Below are 19,095 nucleotides of genomic sequence, written 5' to 3'. Positions count from 1 at the left end.
GAGACTTCAGCGCAATGGAACTGCAAGTTTAATAATAATAATAATAATTCATTACATTTATATAGCGCTTTTCTGCTTTTCTAAGCACTCAAAGCGCTCTACATTGTGAGGGGTGGTGTCTCCTCGTCCACCACCAGTGTGCAGCATCCACCTGGATGATGCGACGGCAGCCATAGTGCGCCAGAACGCCCACCACACACCAGCTTACTGGTGGAGAGGAGACAGAGTGAGGAAGCCAATCAATGTATGGGGATGATTAGGAGGCCATGATGGTCAGAGACCAATGGGGAAATTGGGCCAGGATGCCGAGGTCATACCTCTTTTTTTTTTGTGAATATTGTGAATATTCTTTAGAATTCTCATTTTGTGTTACATGGAAAAAATAACAGCATATGTGTTCTGAAAGACAAGAGGTTGAGTAAATAATATTTTAACATTTAAAAACAGATAACTAACACATATCGCCATAAATCCATAGCCGATTAATCACAGTAAAATAAGACATCTGTTTTCTGAAATGTTTAAATATGGAAAATAAGTTTTATCTAATTGAATATACAGGAATGGCTCTGGATAAAGCCAGGTTTAATGTTCTTGATCTTTTTTAATGTTTTTATAGTGGGGATTTTATAGAGGGGATCACTCCATAAATTAAATTCCATTTTATTCAAATACAGTAAAATACTGTATAAGTGCTACTGAAGTGGAGATTTCTGGTGTTGTGCATGAGAAAAAACTCCTTTTGAGAAAACAGCCTATAAAAAGATATGCATTTCATTTAAAAACTACAGACACACACAAAGAAAGCAATAATAAAATAAATACTTTTATGTGTATTGTCTATGTTTTCTTTCCACTAGTCCCCAAATCTGTTTTTTTTTCTGCACTGTCTTGCCAACAGGGTTTTTATATGACCTATGAAAATCTAGTTTTAAGGTCATTAGGTATGGTATGGTTACCCAGGTAGAACCAATGCAAGCTTTTTTATCATCACAAGACCGAAAAACTCAATTTGTGGCTTATCTGTAACCCCGGGTAAGACTGAGAAGGTGTGAAATGAGAAAAATAGCACCTGAAGATTATCATTTCAGAATGCTGGAACACTGGGAGCGGACAAGACTCCGCCCGCAGCGAGGCTGTCAAACTACTGGGAATAATGCTGGAGGTGACAGCTTTTTTTCCCAGCGAAATCCATCCTCTCATTGCCTTTGTTACAAATGGCCGATTTGGCTTTTGGCATTTTGCTTGTAAATTCCTGACACAGTCTAAATGAGTTCACAGAGGACCGAAAGAGAATTTTGATGTAAAACCATCATAAAATATTGTGGCATACACTGAATGCCAACCATGAAAAGACTCCTGGCGTACTTGAAGTGACACGAGAGAAACAGAGAGAGGGGAAAGTATAGAGATCTAATCTGACGAGGAAGTTGGTGGCGGGAAAGAAAGGGTGAACGTGGACAACTAAATCACAGATAAAGGGGGATGCCTGAGGGAAAAAACACATATCAAAGAGATACTTTCTTAAGAGACGTTGCGCGAGACAGTGTGAGGAGACTCAAGTTAAAGGAGAATGGAGATGGAAGGGATCAAACGGCATGTTAAAAGCAAAAGCAAAGGATTGAAATCCCGATGAGGGGAGGACACTCACCCCGCAGTTTGAAGAAATCTCCATTTGCAGCACAGACTGTGAACATATAGGGAAACTCATCGCTTGGGGCCACCGAGGAGCCGATGAGGGGCAGGGACCCTCGTGGCTTCTGGTTCTTACCGTGCTCGTTGATGAAATACTCAAGCTGGCCGAGCTCAGGGTCCAACACAAAATACCTGCATGATGAAAAACAGAGAGGAGAAGAGAGTTATATTACAACAAACCTAGATTTTGACAGCGTGTGATGCCTGACGTGTTCTTAGTGGTTGTTTTGCATAGCTATGCGTATGCGGTTGATTGGTATTTCTGTAGGTTGCCAGGATGCTGAAATTCAATTTCTCTGTGTTCCACGTGGTTTTATTATGCATAGCTATGTGGTTGCTATTGCGCTCTTGTTGGTTGCTAGGGTGTTTCTATGTGATTCCTAAAATGTTCTGAATGGCTGCACTGGATTTAGGGCCGCAACAAAAGATTATTTTGATAATTGATTAATCTGACGATTATTAGAACAATTAATCAACTAATTGTATATTATTTTGATGATTAATCAGTAAGTTTTGATCAATTATTCAGCTTTTGCAATTAATTCAAATATTGAGTGATAAATATTATATTCTAACTCCACACTGGAGAGCTGCTTTATAGCAGAATATCAAGTTGTAATTCTAATTTAAACAACACTGACAATGTTTTTTCTTTTTTCTTTTTTTCGGGATTGGGAAAGGTCAGTGAGCTGGGACTATATGTCGGCAGGCTGCTATTGGCGCCAACGTGTTTATTTCATTTTTGAGAGGAAAGTGCATCTAAACACACTCTCAGCTGTGTGGGGATGTTCTCTAACAGTAAAGAGCTGCTTGTGTATATCGAACTGAGAAATCTAAATTGTGTTCCAACTTGGTAAAAATCACATTTCGGGGGGGGATGTTTCGCTTTAAACCATGGCAGCAGTATAAAAGCAGCCCAGTTCAACTGAAAAAACGCAGACTTGGCAACACCATCGGCGCTGACAGACTAGTGGTTAGTGCACTGACACAAGTTCACAGCCCAAGTTCGAGTCCCGACTCATGGTCCTTTATCCTAATCCCATTCCCAACTCTCCACCCCATGCTTTATTCCCCCAAAAACGAACGATAATCATAGACTTGGCAACACTGTCCAAAATATTTTCATAAGCGCGGTGATTTTTTCTGTTGGATTATATGTGGAAGGCCTGAATTACAGTCTTGTGCTACAGCGCCACACTGGTCAAATTTCGTTATTGCAGGCCCTTACATTAGGCCATATTAAATCAAGCGAGTATTCGGCAACAAAAATATTTGTTGATAATATTTTATCAAGTGTCGACTAATCATTTCAGCCCTAACTGCACTCTTCTTGTTGGTTGCCAGGGCGTTGTTATGCAGTTCCTAAAGTGATCCGTGTGGTTTTACTGTGTTGACATGGTGTTCCTACCATGTTCTTGTTGGTTGCCAGGGAAGTCGTGGCCTAATAGTTAGCGAGTCGGACTCGTAATCCAAAGGTTGCGGGTTCGAGTCTCGGGCCGGCAGGGATTGTAGGTGGGGGGAGTGAATGTCCAGCACTCTCTCCACCCTCAATACCACGACTGAGGGGCCCTTGAGCAAGGCACCGAACCCCCAATTGCTCCCTGGGAGCCGCAGCATAAATGGCTGCCCACTGCTCCGGGTGTGTGTTCACGGTGTGTGTGTGTTCGCTGCTGTGTGTGTGCACGTTGGATGGGTCACCATACTTGGCAGTATGTCACTGCAGAGTGTAGCTATGAGTTTGTGGATTTTTTCCATCCGTTTTATTATATGCCAGGTGAAAATACAAAGTCTTTATTTTTTATTTCTGTCCATAACAGAACGTGAGAGTTAGAAGATATGCCAAAGTTTACTTAAGGGCTTTGTTAAAAAGTATGCGCAATAGTACCAGTGATGTTTGTCTTAGAAAACACGACTACATACAGCTAGTACAACTGGCCTAAAATAAAAAAGCACATGACAGTTTTTACGGTGGCCATTATTACGGTCTCTCTCCTTTCATTCCTCATTATTCGTGATGCATTACATGCCACGTCTGGTTCCCCACTGTCAGAGCCAACCAGAGACGTGCTTTATATGGGATCGTAACTCTGCAGGGAATGGATTGTAATCATGCGGTTTGGGTGTTATAACACAACAGTCACCCTCTCTTAGTAAAAAAATGTATGTGCTGCCAATTTCACGTCCACAGTCTCTCTGATGGGGTCTCTGAAAGCTAGACAAAGACACATCATTATTTTAAAAAGTAGCTAAAAAGTATGAAGATCAAAGCGGCAACAAATGCATTGCTTTTGATGGTGGAGGACAGACGATCACTGTGGACCTTTGGTGACATTTGCTTACATAACCTCATCCCCCAGTATGATTCACCACAAAAAAAGACATTGTGTTATATCCCCTCACCCTTTAAAAAAATTGAATAAAAATGATCATAATATTATAATAATTCAACATCTTATTAAATATACTTTAATATAATAATCCTAACTAAATGACTAAATAAAAATATCAATTGTTTCCTTTTTTGTATATTTTAATAACATTTGTATTGTATTTTATTAATCAATTTTATTTAAAAAAAAAGGGGACATAACCTCTTACTTGTAGTCAGATTTCATATATGCTGGTGTGGCACAATATATAACACAGTAAAACTGTAGTAAAGACTATTTCAATGTTATTTAAAAATGCATGGTACTTCAAAGAATACCCTGGCATATTATGTGACATGATCAATCTCTAACTGTGCTAACATGTAACATATGTTCAGTGGTGAATTAATTAAATCTGTGATAGCCATTCTCTTAGCGGTTCTATTCAGTTAGCTATTCTCTCCAAGGTCCAGTTCTCATCAGGTCAAAGTATTGAGTGGTGTGGAAACCTCTCTCTCTCAAACACACACCCACAAATCATTAAGCACTAAACAGTGACTATTGCTGAGGTTAACGTGAGGGCTATTTCTGAGCCATTGCAGAGGGCGGGTAACCCCCCAGTCCTGATGCTCGTTATATGCTTGGCCTGTTCCCCCATCGATTGCTGGACTAAGAAACAGAATAAGCACAACATTATGGATGTGAGGGATTTCCCATCACGGATGAGTCATAGTCTCTCCCAGATGAAAGAGCCTTAACTGTGGGCTGTGCTGCACTCAACCCTGCAGCACACATAACCATGAAATCTGACAAAAACAAAAAACCTCCCGCTTTCAATGAGAGCCTCTTGCTTTGGAGTGTTTCTGCATAGCTCAGCTGGTAAAGAGCTCATTTCACATTTAGATTCCTGACTACAAATAGACCCTTTCATTATGGAAAGGTCCTTTAAAACAGAGGACAAAATCATAAAATCATGACCTTTCAGATCACTGATGTCGGTTTTCTGAATGCAGGAGACCTTCTTAATGATCTCAGACTAAAATTTGTATTATTATGTAGAGAAATAACCTTCATACTAATGCAGTTTTACTATACTATACAAATCTGCAATGAGCCAGAATAATTTAAATCATAAGAGAATATTACATAACACCAGAACTTAGATAACAGGTAGGCAAACTAAAGGGTGTGATCTCCATCTTCCATCTCAAAAGATTTAATCAGATTATACAATTATACAAAATGCAGTATTAAAATATGACATGGATAGTGTCCACAACTACTTTTTTTTTTAACTCTATACATACGTACATATACATACATATATATATATATATATATATATATATATATATATATATCCACTGGTGGTGGATGAGGAGATCCCCCCTCACAATGTAAAGCCCTTTGAGTGCTTCGAAGGCGCTAAATAAATCTAATGAATTATATAATAGTAGAATAATATATATATAAACTATAATGGATGTCATAATGGATAGAAATATGTATTTCATTCCTCGCTGACAAAAACTTAATCAAACACGATCTTTAGGTAGGTGGATAAAGCTGCCCAGATGTTCAGCATCAACAGGGGGAGAAACCGAGCAAATTTAAACAATGAAACATATGGTTTCATTCATGTATAGCGTCATAATGCACTGAAATTTTCCGCGTTCTGTTTATTGCTGGAAGATGACGTGTCTTCATTCTTTGATCCAGATACTGGATGTCTTGGAAATGATGGAATGATATGATCAGAATGCCCAGCATGTGAAAAATCTGGACTATATGCCTACTATGAAAAACATTTGTCATCCCGTATGGGTTTAAAAGTTGTCAAGTGTGAGCAAGCGCCAGAAACTCTTTACCTGTTCTGCCAGCCTTGTAGTAAATTGGTGTATTTGTTCAAAACCCCCTCCAAGTGTCTCTTTTGGGTCTGAGACGTGTGAGTGTCCGAGACAGCTCCTATTCCGGGACTATACGAGCCGCTTCTTGCCTGTCTGTGTGCGGGATTCCCCAGATCCGCGGACCACTTTCCTTTACTGCTCCCTGAATGCGACACGTTCAGTGTTTTTTCCATGATTACTCCAAACTCTGGATCATACAATGTGACGGTTCAAAATCCAAAGCACGATTTCAAAAGCAAAACAAAGCTAACGTTACTGCTGAAAATGATCATCATATGGAGAAGAGGTGACTAGAGACTACTCTCATTTTTCTCTTGCTGGCTTGCCTTGGACTCTTTAATGGGCTTCTCCGTGTTTCCATTGGAATCGGTGTGTGGTCACTCCCCTCCCGCGCTCCACAGACAGGAAGGCTACATCAGAAAGGCGCTCGTGAACAAGTATGAACGTAAATCCACGCCCCCTCATTATCATACGTACGGAAAAACAGCATTAATAATTAAAAAACACAGAAGTATATACATTGAAATAATAAATCTATTAAATTAAAAATTATGAATAAATCAAATACAATTTATATAAATAAATTAATAAAAAATATAAAAATGTATAAATTTGTCCGTTTGCAGACCAGCTTATGATTACCTAGTTCCTACCTAATCATTATTTATTTGATATTTTCTGTATTATGTGTTCTTTGAGAAGGAAATTACACTACTGTAATAGGATTTTTTTTTTTACTATTTTTATAGTTTTTATATATTTTTATAGTTTTTATATATATATATATATATATATATATATATATATATATATATATATATATATATATATTGTCGCATGTTTTCGCAAAAAAAGTTCATGTTTTTATAATAGATTATGATTAAATTTGTGGGTCTTTTGTAGAATTAAATCAAGTTTGCATATGTGAAAATTGGCAAAAACAGAGAGAGGAAGAGAGAAAAAAAGAAAGAAAGAACCCCATTATGCAGATTTTGTCCTTTGTCCTTCTTTAAAAATATGAGTATGCGTTAACATAATAGATATTAATGTAATGCGCTACTGTTGAATATTGTTCACAATGTATTCAGTTATGAGATTTAATCTACCATATAAGAAAAGAGTATAATTAGATGAAACTTGGCTAGTCTGGGTACGGTTTATACAGCGATTTTACAGGCAGCGAAAAGTAACCAAAAGAAAAACTACAACTCCCAGAATCCCCAGCTATCGTTGATGACGGCGTCAAAAGTCGACCAACACGTTCCCTCCCACCGAGTAACTGCTTGCTTGACTTTATAGTATTATTACCTATATTATTTACTTGAAACACTTATCCACTTGTGGAAAGCAAAAGTGGTTATGGCTGCTCCGCTGAAAGTATGTATTGTTGGTTCAGGAAACTGGTGAGTATGAACGTGTAATGATTATATATGATCAATATGTGATTGGTTATGAGATTAATATACAGAACATATGGCGTGGACCAACTGTTATAGCTCAGACATGACTTGCTTAGACTGGAGCACAATTTTAATTCCCTATAAGAAACAGCGAGCTGATATTCAGATCCATATGTTAAGCATTATTATTCTGGGCAAATTCAAGTGATTAATGACTTAACTGCATTGATTTGAAGATCTGCATGCTGTATAACCCTCATTTGACTGCATCTGGCAATGCAGCTTCTCTGAGTTGTAAACCCTGCTTGGAACTGCTGTTTAACAACAGACTGGCATTTTGACTAAAGATACTGTTGTGTTTTTCTGTACCAAGGGGCTCTGCAATTGCAAGAATTATTGGCACCAATGCACAGAAACTCCAGCGCTTTGCCACCACAGTCAAGATGTGGGTTTATGAAGAAATGGTCAACGAGAAAAAGCTCTCTGAGATCATCAACACAGAACACGAGAATGTCAAGTACCTCCCAGGCTACAAACTCCCAGAGAATGTGGTAAGACTGTTCCCTAATACTTGGTAAATAATAACAATTGTGCATAATAAATCATTCTTTTTTTTGTTAAGAAATTATGGTAAATACTGTGTAAAATAAATAATACATTATAAGTGTCATCTGCATTTTTTGCGATTTAATAATGATTAAGATAATATATATAACAGATCTGTGAAAATAAAATATTGCACTTAAAATTGATATTAGTCTTTCTCATTTGCATGCTTGACATCTGTTGACTGTATCATTTGAAACCAAATCATCTTTTGCATACCATTCTGCATAAATATAGTCTAGTTCAAGCTTGCTAGGGTGTGGAAATAAGCATCAGATTTCTGGTGTTTCTCTTGTAGGTTGCGGTGCCGCAGCTTCGGGAAGCCGCAGATGGTGCTGACCTCCTGGTTTTCGTTGTGCCTCACCAGTTTATCCGGAAACTGTGCGATGAGATGGTGGGCTGTGTTTCGGATAAGGCTCGTGGAATTACATTAATCAAAGTAAGAATGCTTTGCATTGTATATAATTGTAATGCTTTTTGAAAGGGGTTTACAAAGGTAAGGTGTTGTCGTTGTTTGACTATAACCTGATGCAGATTTGACAGCAACTTTGAAACCAAATTGGTAACCTAGTTTTAAACTAGATAGTGGGTGTCAATTAGGCAGTAATTGGTCTAAAATATTATTTTGCTTTATCAAATAAATTAAATTTTTAATGTGTTATGTCTAGACACTTTTTCCCCTTCAGTAATATTACCAAATTCAATTTAAAGTAATATAAATTTATTTTTAAATTTGAAAACAGAAAGGCTAGTTTACTACAGATATACACAGTTTGTTTATTTAAAAAGGTAGCGCTCAAAATTAACTTGGCTTAAAAAAGCTGAAGGGCTATAAATGAGCATGATGATTTTTCTCAAAATGCATTTTCATAATGAACCAATGAGTTACCACACAAACAGACAATAATTTATTCCCATTGTGCAACGATAATGAATGCCGCAATATCATTTTTTGTGTCAGACAAACAAAATGGAACAAAATGTCCATCTATGACAAATTAAGTAATTGTCTAAATAATTACAGTGGATAATTTTTTTTTGATTCCCTGCTGATTTTGTACGTTTCACGATTTTGACAGAAATGATCAGTCTATAATTTTAATGGTAGGTTTATTTGAACAGTGAGAGAGAATAACAAAATAATCCAGAAAAAACACATTTCAAAAAAGTTATGAATTGATTTGCATTTTAATGAGTCAAATAAGTATTTGACCCCTTCACAAAAAACATGACTTAGTACTTGCAAAACCCTTGTTGGCAATCACAGAGGTCAGACGTTTCTTGTAGTTGGCCACCGGGTTTGCACACATCTCAGGAGGGATTTTGTCCCACTCCTTTTTTGCAGATCCTCTCCAAGTCATATTAAGGTTTCAAGGCTGACGTATGGCAACTCGAACCTTCAGCTTGAGCCACTCCTTGTTGCCTTGGCCGTGTGTTTTGGGTCATTGTCATGCTGGAATACCCATCCACGACCCATTTTCAATGCCCTGGCCCTGACGGTACATGGCCCCGTCCATCATCCCTTTGATGCGGTGCAGTTGTCCTGTCCCCTTAGCAGAAAAACACCCCCAAAGTATAATGTTTCCACCTCTATGTTTGACAGTGGGGATGGTGTTCTTGGGGTCATAGGCAGTATTCCTCCTCCAAACACAGAGTTGAGTTGATGCCAAAGAGCTCGATTTTGGTCTCATTTGACCACAACACTTTCACCCAGTTCTCCTCTGAATCATTGGCAAACTTCAGACAGGCCTGTACATGTGCTTTCTTGAGCTGGGGGACCTTGCGGGCGCTGCAGGATTTCAGTCCTTCATGGCGTAGTGTGTTACCGTAGTAGTGTTAATTGTTTTCTTGGTGACTCCAAGCTGCCTTGAGATCATTGGCAAGATCCTCTCATGTAGTTCTGGGCTGATTCCTCACCGTTCTCATGATCATTGAAACTCCACGAGGTGAGACCTTGCATGGAGCCCCAGACGGAGGGAGATTGACAGTTATTTTGTGTTTCTTCCATTTGCGAATATTCGCACCAACTGTTGTCACCTTCTCACCAAGATGCTTGGCGATGGTCTTGCAGCCCATTCCAGCCTTGTGTAGGTCTACAATCTTGTCCCTGACATCCTTGGACAGCTCTTTGGTCTTGGCCATGGTAGAGAGTTTAGAATCTGATTGATTGATTGCTTCTGTGGACAGGTGTCTTTTATACAGGTAACAAACTGAGATTAGGAGCACTCCCTTTAAGAGAGTGTTCCCAATCTCAGCTCCTTACCTGTATTAAAGACACCTGGGAGCCAGAAATCTTGCTGATTGATAGGGCAATAAAATGCTTCCCATTGCTGTTTTTGATTTAATATTCCAAGTTTTGGTCAAACCTTCCATGCAGACAGGTTGTTTGGGAATGAACAATGCTGAGAAGTCTCTGATTTGATATCTTTTTAAAAGTGCACCATATGTGGAGTGACTCATGGGTAAAAAAAGGCCCTCTGGCCTGCTGGCAATCTCTTCGTGTGCAATTTATCTCCTGGTGCCAGTTTGTCTCCTCTGTTACTGGTTGTGCTGCACAGCGCTTCATCTCTGCAGTTATACCTCACCAAATTAGATTTATCCTTTCCACTTCACTATTTGAAAAGTAGCCTAGTTTCTTAGTGTTACCGGTTTAATTTTAAAATGTATGTTTTGTTTGTTCTGTTTTTCAGATTTCTACCCATTTCTTGTATATGCATTTCACCTCCTTTATTATTTTTGTTCTGCTTTGGTGTTCCTCCTCATTTTTTGAGCCATTAGGCAAAGATGGTCCAAACAGCTGTGCTCCAGAGTTATATCTACTGAAGGGGAAATAGTGTGATGCTACATTTAAAAAAGCATTGGTGTTGATGGACTCCTTTTTTTATTTCTTTGTAGGGCATTGATGAAGGACCAGAAGGATTGAAGCTCATCTCTGATATTATTCGGGAAAAAATGGGTATTGATGTCAGTGTCTTAATGGGGGCCAACATTGCCAATGAAGTGGCAGCTGAGAAGTTTTGTGAGAGCACCATTGGTGAGTGAAAAGTTTTCTGTAGGTAGCATTGCATTCTAGCTACTATACTGCATTTGGTTGCCCTGTACCTTACATGTGCAATGACAATAAAATTGAATCTAATCTAATCTAAACATGCTGAAAAGCACCAGGGGCAAACTCAACAGACATTTTCTTCGATCCACAGGCAGCAAGGTGTTGGAGAATGGCCTCTTGTTCAAAGAGCTCCTGCAGACGCCTAACTTCAGAATCACTGTGGTGGATGATGCTGACACAGTAGAGCTCTGTGGAGCCCTCAAGGTAAATATCAGTCTTGTCTCGTTGCTCATCCCAGGGGAAATATCTTGATTCTGGCACCTGAGATGCAGGGCTTCAGCGGCACGACTCAGACCTCTGTGTAAAGAAGAACTTGCACGGCTGAATTTACAATTAGATGCTGTAAGGCAGCTGTCTTCCTCGTAAATACATTGTAAAAATCATTGTAATATTGTCAAACTTTGACAAATAATCTAGGTTACTTACAGCTTAAAAAGGGTTGGTTCATCTGACACTGAAAATTCTGTTTTCATTCACTTACCCTCTTGTCGTTCTAAACCTGTATGCCTTTCTTTCTTCTGTGGAACACAAAAGACTTTGAGAAATGTTTCAGTGGTTTTATTTTGGTCCATACAATAGAAGTCAATGGTGTTGGCACCGATAGTTTTGTGGACTGCGCGCTGACATATAGCACCGTCGCATTATGTGCGTCCCAAGTTCAAGGACCTTTCCCGATCCCGCCTCCTCTCTCTCTCTCTCTCTCTCTCTCTCTCTCCCACTTCGCTTCCTGTCATTACACTGTCCTATATAAATAAAGGCAAACGCCAAGTCTATGGTAACCAAAACTGCTTGGTTACCAACATTCTTCGAAACAACTTTCTGCAGAAAAAAGAAAAACATCATACACGTTTGAAACGACCTGAAGTGAGTGAGTAGATGGTGACAGAATTTTCATTCAAAAACATTGTTGTTCTAAACACAAAAGAAGAAATGTTGAATAAAGTATAAAAATGACAACAATTTTTCCCATATTATGAAAGTGAATGAAAAGCACTATTACAATATACAAAGTAGTCTATATGAGTTTTCTGAAGCTTTATAATAGACCCAAATTTATTCACTCGTAATCTTCCCCTCCACTGAAAATGTGGTCTTGTGCATCAGCTGTTGTTTAAATCTTAAAATTTAATTAACTGTTTATTTGTTGCCAACATCTGAGTTTTGAGATAGACTTTAAACACATAAATACTGTGCTTTGCTGATAGTTTAATTCAATTCCACCCATATTTATTTATATCGCACTTTATACAATACAGATTGTCAAAGCAGCTTTACAGTGTTAAATAGGATAATGTTTCAATGATGCAAACAAACTTGAATTTTGCTTTAAAGCAGCTCTAAATAGATTTTTAGAATATAATTTTTTTCACGTGAAAAATTTAGCTCTAACTGCCATTCTAATAACTCTTACTTCCTACCATTACTACTACGTGTTTTATAATGATTTCTGAAGGATCTTGTGACACTGAAGACAAATTCTTTTAAAATATATTAAAAAGAAAAGTTATTTTAAACTGTAATAATATTTCGCAATATTGCTGTTTTTTTGTATTTTTAATCAGCTAAATGCAGCCTTGGTGAGCATAAGAGATTTCTTAAGCAACAAGACTTAAAAAAAAAAATCTTACCAATGCTAAACTTTTGAATGGTAGTGTATCTGATACTAGAATGTGAGATTTATGCTTTTATCACTTAAAAAAAAAACAATAATTCTGCCATTCTACTAACCCTCACTTCCTTATTTGGCCCTGTTTTAGAACATAGTTGCAGTGGGCGCAGGCTTCTGTGATGGTCTGCAGTGTGGAGACAACACTAAAGCAGCTGTCATTCGTCTGGGATTGATGGAGATGATCGCCTTCGCCAAACTCTTCAGCAAAGACGATTCTGTATCCTCCGCCACATTCCTCGAGAGCTGCGGCGTGGCTGACCTCATCACCACCTGCTATGGAGGAAGAAACCGGCGCGTGGCAGAGGCTTTTGCCAGAACAGGGAAGGTAAAAAGAAAACCGATCCATTTTAGCCTTTCATCACTTGCCTGATGGCATGTAATGTACATTTTATGGATTGAAAGAAGATGCTGAGCATTAGGCACATTTGCTGATGCAGAAAAGATCAATGCAGATTTCTTTTCTTTCAGAGCATCGAGGAACTGGAGAAGGAGATGTTAAATGGACAAAAGCTTCAGGGACCATTGACTTCTTCTGAGGTTTATCATATCCTCAAACAGAAGGGCCTAGTGGATAAGTATGTGTAAAGGTTTTTTGGTTGTCAGTGCTTAAAAATGATAGTCATTATCATATATTAGTATATATCCTGAATATGCTCCTGAAAAAGTCCCAATTCCACCCACCTCCAAACAGTTATGGCTCTTTATCTATTAAATAAAAACCTAAAATAGAAAACCTTTCATGAACAGTTATTTTGTTTTACAAATTTTCAAACACTGATTACAGGACGAGTAATCCTGTTTTGCATGATTATGTTGATTTGATTTGCATCATTTTATAGCAGTAAAGTCTGTAAAACATGACATCTGACTTTTTTTTTTTTTTTTTTTTTTATTATTAAATATTCTTCTTTTTAATGCATACATTTATCCCCTGTGGCTGTCTTTATGCATCAAAGACGAAATATATTTCTAGAGTGAAAATCTCCCTCTCTCTCTCTCTCTCCTTCTCTTTCTCTATCTTTGTATTTGCTTACAGAATTTGGATGTGCTTAAGGAGTGTAGAGATTATTTGTACCATAAATATGGAACAAATTAGTGTCCAATAAAATGTTATAAAAACACAAATCCCACATTCTAGTATTAGATACACTACTATTTCAAAGTTTAGGGTCTGTAAGACTTTTTAAATGTTTTTTTTAACACGTAAATTTAAAACATTTTAAAAATGTGCCAGACTTTTCATCAATTAAATAGATTTTCAAAAATGTAACATGATTTTAATTATTGGTTAATGCTATGCTTAGTAATGCTAATGTTTAGTTAATGGTATGTTGATTTTTTCCCCCTAGTATTCTATCTAGTATTCACTACCATTCAAAAATTTGGGGTTAGTAATAAAAAGGGGAAGAAGAAGAAATTAATACTTTTATTTTGCAAGGACATAGTGAACTGATGAAAAGTGACAAAGACATTTAAATGTTACAATGCTGTTTGTTTGAACAAACATCTATTCATCAGTGAATCCTGAAAGAAAATGTATCTCAGTTTCTACAAAAATATTTAGCAGAGCAACTGTTTTCAATGTTGATAATAAGAAAGCACCAAGTCAACATATTAAAATGATTTCTGAAGTGTCATGTGACACTGAAGAATGGAGTAAAGGCTGTTGAAAATTCAGATTTGCCATCACAGGATCTTTCTTAAAAAATCAATAGGACACTAATTTGTATCATATTTATGGTGCTGGATACATAACACCATTCTTCATCTAGCAGACAGTGTCTTATTCAGAGTGACTTTTCTACTGCAGTGTGAGCCCACCTGGAGCAACCTGGGGGCTAAAGGACTTGCTGTAGGGCAGGACGTGCTGTGTTCTCTGTCTAGATGCATTTGCAAAATTGGTGACATCTGAAATCTACATTATTCTCCAGGTTCCCCCTGTTCACGGCTGTTTATCAGATCTGTTTCGAGGGCAGATCAGTTCAGGACATGATGACCTGCCTGCAGAGCCATCCAGAGCACCTGTGAGAGTCCCACAGTATCCCCCTTCTCCACCACCATCCCCTATGTTCTGTTAGGTGGTCCTACCTCCAACACCTCTCGTTTTCTTCATTTATAACAATGTTATATTTTAAAGTTCTCTTTTTGTCCCAGGTCCAATTCTACACTAATAGTTAGGCTTGAACTCAGGGGTTTGTTTCCAACCTAACCGGTTTTGTTGTTATAATACATGACAATACTCAAAAAGATTTTTCATAAAAGCCATGTGCTATTCAGTTTGAGCCTTTATGGCATTTTTAACTATTTTCTCTCTGTCTGACTGCCCTCTTGTGGATGGCCCACAATATCACCTCACTGACAGATGAGATGAAATGCCTCTTTTTAAATGACTATAGAGATTCATCATTGAGGGTCACTACACGTCCATATTGAGAGCAACACAACACGACTATAACACCTCCGTTACAATCTTTAAGATCCTGTAGAAACAGCATAATACCAGTTTTTGATACTTTTACGCATCGTTCAACTCAAGGATGGAAGCTAGGTTTAAAACAATTTCATTATTTCTAATTGCTTCGTTTCATACAGACAAATGTTGAAACTGCCATTTACACTGAACTTCTTGGGTCATGGTAGAGGAAGTAAAACTAGATTTCTGTGAAGATGCCTTTTAACTCCTCACTGGTCAGGAACAGTTCTCACAGGTCAACAAATACTTGAATGCAAGTTTTTGTTTTGTTTTGTTTTAAAAGACAATATATTCTATAAAAGGGGCTCAAATCAGTCACATCAATTTCCCAGCAACCCCCTTTTAAGACTAAGTGCTTTCAAGACAGCGGGAGCATAAAAACTTGTTATAGAATTACATAGTTGTCTTTACTTTTTATCATGTTACAGTAAAAATGATACGGTGGTGCATATCTAAATGAAGTTAGGTTAGCCTACCCTAAATAGTAACCGTTTTAGCATCCTGAAAAACTGATCAACTACCGTATCTAGTTTCTGTTGTAATAACTCACATTTCTATGAAGATTAGCATTCAAATGCTAATGTAATCTTTAGTTGTACTATAAAAAAAATGGAGTGATTTAGTACAATTCTGTGATTTTCAAATGAGGGAGTGTATTATTAGTGTTTGGATCCATAATGGCCTTCTTTTTTTAGCACTATACTGTGCTTATAGATCTGTTAGGTCATACCTAACTCAAGACTAGCTCTTAGCATATATCTGTTACAGTGTGTCATTATTCCTGTGTTGTTTTTATTCTTTTCAGTGTTTATGCAAGCGTTTAATTCATACTACAAGTATTCAGCTGTGAAAATATTGCGGTGTACTGAGTCTAACACTCCAGTGGATTAACTATATATATGTATTCATGTTGATATATGAACCCGTCCTGTTTTATTTCTCCTCTGAGAATGTGAAAGTTTTTGCATGTTGTGTGTTCTAACAAATGTCTGAACGTTGAAACAAATGCTGCTTTTGAAAGTAACCAATAAAATAATCTCTGTGCTAAATATTTGTTCGATGAAGTTTTTATATTGGTTTAAATGTGAAGCAACATCATTACTGCAACATTTTAATATCTTAATGTAACAAAATAATCCAATGTTAGGCTGTAGCCCACAAGTAATGAAGATAAGGAACTGAAAACTCCATTAAAACGGTGGTTTATGAAACTTGTGAAATCACAAAATGAATTGTGGTTAATTTATGTACCTATAGCACGACAGGTTTCTAATGTAATCTATATTATATAAAGTCAAGTTAATATTATATAGGGGTCCTATGAATAGTGTTTTAGAAATTAGGTTGGCTTTTGAGTAAAAAAAAAAAAAAAAACGTCAAGAACCACAACATACAAAGGAAGTTATTCATATATTAATATCAGTGTATCTCTTATGTGCCAACTACAGTTGGTTGTATTTAGTCCTTTCCAAAAGTGCAATTTTACTCAACCTGATAATGTTAAGTACCCTATTTCCATTTTTTTTATGACATTCCTTCCTGACCAGACACACAATTTTTATTCACAACACTTCAAAATTTCAGTTACAGCACAAGATAAATGGTGGTAAAAACATTTTATTCCAGAATGCATGCTTTTTCTTTCTTCAAAATGTATTTAATAATAAAATACAACCCCAAATGTCCCAGAATCAGGGATTTTGAGGGTCAACAGTATGCAAAACAAAAACCTAAAATAACATTAAAAGGAAACTGAACAGCTCCTTTATAGAAGCCATATGTGTACATCCTGTTGGATTTCATATTATTTTCTATGAAACACTTCAGAGCATCTTTGAAAACTTCTATGTTCCACGCTATATCACATTTGCATTTCTAATTGACCTAAATCATCATCAGTCTTTCAAAAAGTGTCATTAATGACAATTATGATTATGCAAAAGCTGTTCTGCTGTTGAAGATGCTCAAGAAGGCTCATAATGACTCATATGTTTTACAAAATTATATAACAAATAAACTGCATGGATTTGACGAATCTCACAAACATCTATTTTACACACACACAAAGAAATATAATTTTTAAAAGAGCAGATTGGTCTTTGCAAGAAGCAGTCCAAGACAATCTAACTCAAAGAGATGCTAGTCAAACTAGTCTTCCTCATCATCATCATTATCATCATCATCACCACCAAAAGACAGCAGGCTGTTGTTCTTCACCTTCACACCAGCTTTTGACTCGTTCTTCTCATCATCCTCACTTTTTTTCTTCTTGCTAGAGCTGGCAGTAATGCCTTTGAATTTATCAGAGGAGCGTTTGACAGGCTTCTTAAAGACGATCTTCCCATCGCGTGGAGGCTGTTCATCTGGAGAAAATGAAAGCATTTACTTTAATGAATGGCTTTATACTTGCTGAACACCAGAACATTAGAGAAGACTGGAGTGATTTTTTTTTACTACAAATCTACCTGCCATCCTTTGGTACAAGAAACATTTATATGTGTCAAACCTAAATCTGTCACTAACAGATTTAGAAATAATATTAAATTAAAAAGCCAGATATAATCAGAAGTCAGATATTATACATTTATAACATTAAAATAGGGACACTGGTTCAATCCGTCAATGTAGTCAATACTACAGTTAGAATACTATGGACTACGGAAACAGACTCTTATTTCATAATTTTCAAGATCAGCCACTAAGCAGTTTAAATATTCAAAATGAGTGCAATTTCACAGCAAGACCAGAAAGAATGCATAATTGTCAACTTTTTGCTACGAAAGTAGTCCGTCACCAACCACATTCTGAGAAACAGTCACCAAATGTGCAGGAATTGATTACCTAAATACATATTAAGATTAATACCAAACTATTTTAGTTTCATAAAAATTAAGCTTTTTTTATTCATATTATTTGTAACATCTTTTAATATGAATACTGTACCAATATTTATAGTATTACATTTATGAAAGAACTAGTAATGAGTTATGAAATGTCTAAATAATAAATATTGCATTTTTATTTATGGAATGTTAAAAGTGTACCTTTAATGATTCTTTTCTGTAATTTCATTGAGATAATTATTGCACGGAGTATTTTTGAGTATCAGAACTGCATGACAGATTTGGTTTGATCGCTATTTGTGGTCTCTGTGCATTACCTTTGTTTGAATCCTTTGTATCTTTCTTGATTTCCATAACCTCTTCAGCATTTAGATCTCCCTTTTTCAAGACCACGACCTGCGGCATCTCGTCCTCCCGATCACTGTCACCACTGTCTTCATCCAACTGCGGCATCTGCTGCTTCTGCAAAAACAACAGCATTTCATTTAGTATTCGATTTCCTACATTACAAATAAATGCATTAAAGACTGTGTATGAAAGCCTAGTGAGCTGCCTACATAGACAACATAGTGCAGGCATGCGTTGAGCCAGGTAGCAGTGTTTTACGCTGAGGCACGACCAATGTAATTAAAACACTTACTTTAGTCTCCACTGTCGGCCCTTCTTTAAAACCAACATCATTCTTGAATTTCTTCAAAAAAGATGGTTCGGCTGGCTTCACCCATGATACGTTACTCTTTTTGCTCATTGTGTTTCAGTAAATGCGCTTACAAACACTTAAACACTCAAAAACCAGGCGCGTAATGTTGACGTTCATGCCACCTCATCAATACGCGTCTGTAAACGACCAATCAGCGCTTTCTCTGTTTCATACATTGGGAGCTAAACAAACTTGCTAACAATTCAATTTGCTAATGCCATTACAATTTATTTCCTCAAGAGGCGCTTGGTGGCTCAGAAAGCCACGTTCATATCATAAACTGTTTTTCTTTTTACATTATTGGAGACATCTGTACACTTGGAA

The 19,095-nt window shown here is 37.0% G+C and overlaps 3 protein-coding genes across 5 annotated transcripts in view; 1 reads left to right on the top strand and 2 right to left on the bottom strand.

Annotated features, from left to right (window-relative positions):
* The window catches only part of LOC306887627 (oxysterol-binding protein-related protein 10-like), a 50,277-nt gene extending 43,840 nt beyond the window's left edge, over positions 1-6,437 (bottom strand). For 2 of the 3 annotated variants that reach the window (XM_079445518.1, XM_079445519.1), the window contains exons 1-2: positions 5,933-6,412; positions 1,652-1,827 (exon numbers count right to left, since the gene is read on the bottom strand). In XM_079445518.1, the coding sequence (XP_079301644.1) occupies positions 1,652-1,827; positions 5,933-6,144 (388 nt within the window). In that variant the 5' untranslated portion in view covers positions 6,145-6,412. Of the gene's footprint in view, positions 1-1,651; positions 1,828-5,932 lie in introns of all 3 variants that reach the window. The other variant, XM_079445517.1, reaches the window with a different exon arrangement.
* A 763-nt stretch (positions 6,438-7,200) lies between these two features.
* Positions 7,201-16,275, top strand: LOC306887125 (glycerol-3-phosphate dehydrogenase 1-like protein). Its single transcript, XM_079444662.1, has 8 exons — positions 7,201-7,374; positions 7,745-7,922; positions 8,276-8,416; positions 10,873-11,011; positions 11,178-11,290; positions 12,844-13,080; positions 13,224-13,330; positions 14,687-16,275. The coding sequence occupies exons 1-8, from the start codon at positions 7,331-7,333 to the stop codon at positions 14,781-14,783; spliced, it is 1,056 nt and encodes a 351-aa protein (XP_079300788.1). The 5' UTR covers positions 7,201-7,330; the 3' UTR covers positions 14,784-16,275.
* A 346-nt stretch (positions 16,276-16,621) lies between these two features.
* On the bottom strand, positions 16,622-18,987 carry LOC306887948 (uncharacterized protein KIAA1143 homolog). The gene is made up of 3 exons (XM_079446008.1): positions 18,712-18,987; positions 18,389-18,533; positions 16,622-17,591 (listed from the first exon to the last, which is right to left on the bottom strand). Exons 1-3 carry the CDS (start codon positions 18,817-18,819, stop codon positions 17,377-17,379), a joined length of 468 nt encoding a protein of 155 aa, XP_079302134.1. The 5' UTR covers positions 18,820-18,987; the 3' UTR covers positions 16,622-17,376.
* Positions 18,988-19,095: the final 108 nt, after the last annotated feature.

Source organism: Barbus barbus (assembly GCF_936440315.1).
Source record: "Barbus barbus genome assembly, chromosome: 21".
Classification (NCBI taxonomy): Eukaryota; Metazoa; Chordata; class Actinopteri; order Cypriniformes; family Cyprinidae; genus Barbus; species Barbus barbus.
The sequence above is the reverse complement of the archived record's forward strand: the minus strand, read 5'-3'. Positions and strand labels throughout refer to the sequence as shown.

Coding starts and splice junctions, on each gene's coding strand:
- LOC306887125 (XM_079444662.1), top strand. CDS start 7,331: ATGGCTGCTCCGCTGAAAGTATGTATTGTTGGTTCAGGAAACTG. Junction 11,012..11,177: donor GTTTTGTGAGAGCACCATTG/GTGAGTGAAAAG, acceptor TTCGATCCACAG/GCAGCAAGGTGTTGGAGAAT. Junction 11,291..12,843: donor AGCTCTGTGGAGCCCTCAAG/GTAAATATCAGT, acceptor GCCCTGTTTTAG/AACATAGTTGCAGTGGGCGC.
- LOC306887948 (XM_079446008.1), bottom strand. CDS start 18,819: ATGAGCAAAAAGAGTAACGTATCATGGGTGAAGCCAGCCGAACCATCT. Junction 18,534..18,711: donor GGCCGACAGTGGAGACTAAA/GTAAGTGTTTTA, acceptor TTGTTTTTGCAG/AAGCAGCAGATGCCGCAGTT. Junction 17,592..18,388: donor TACAAAGGATTCAAACAAAG/GTAATGCACAGA, acceptor CATTTTCTCCAG/ATGAACAGCCTCCACGCGAT.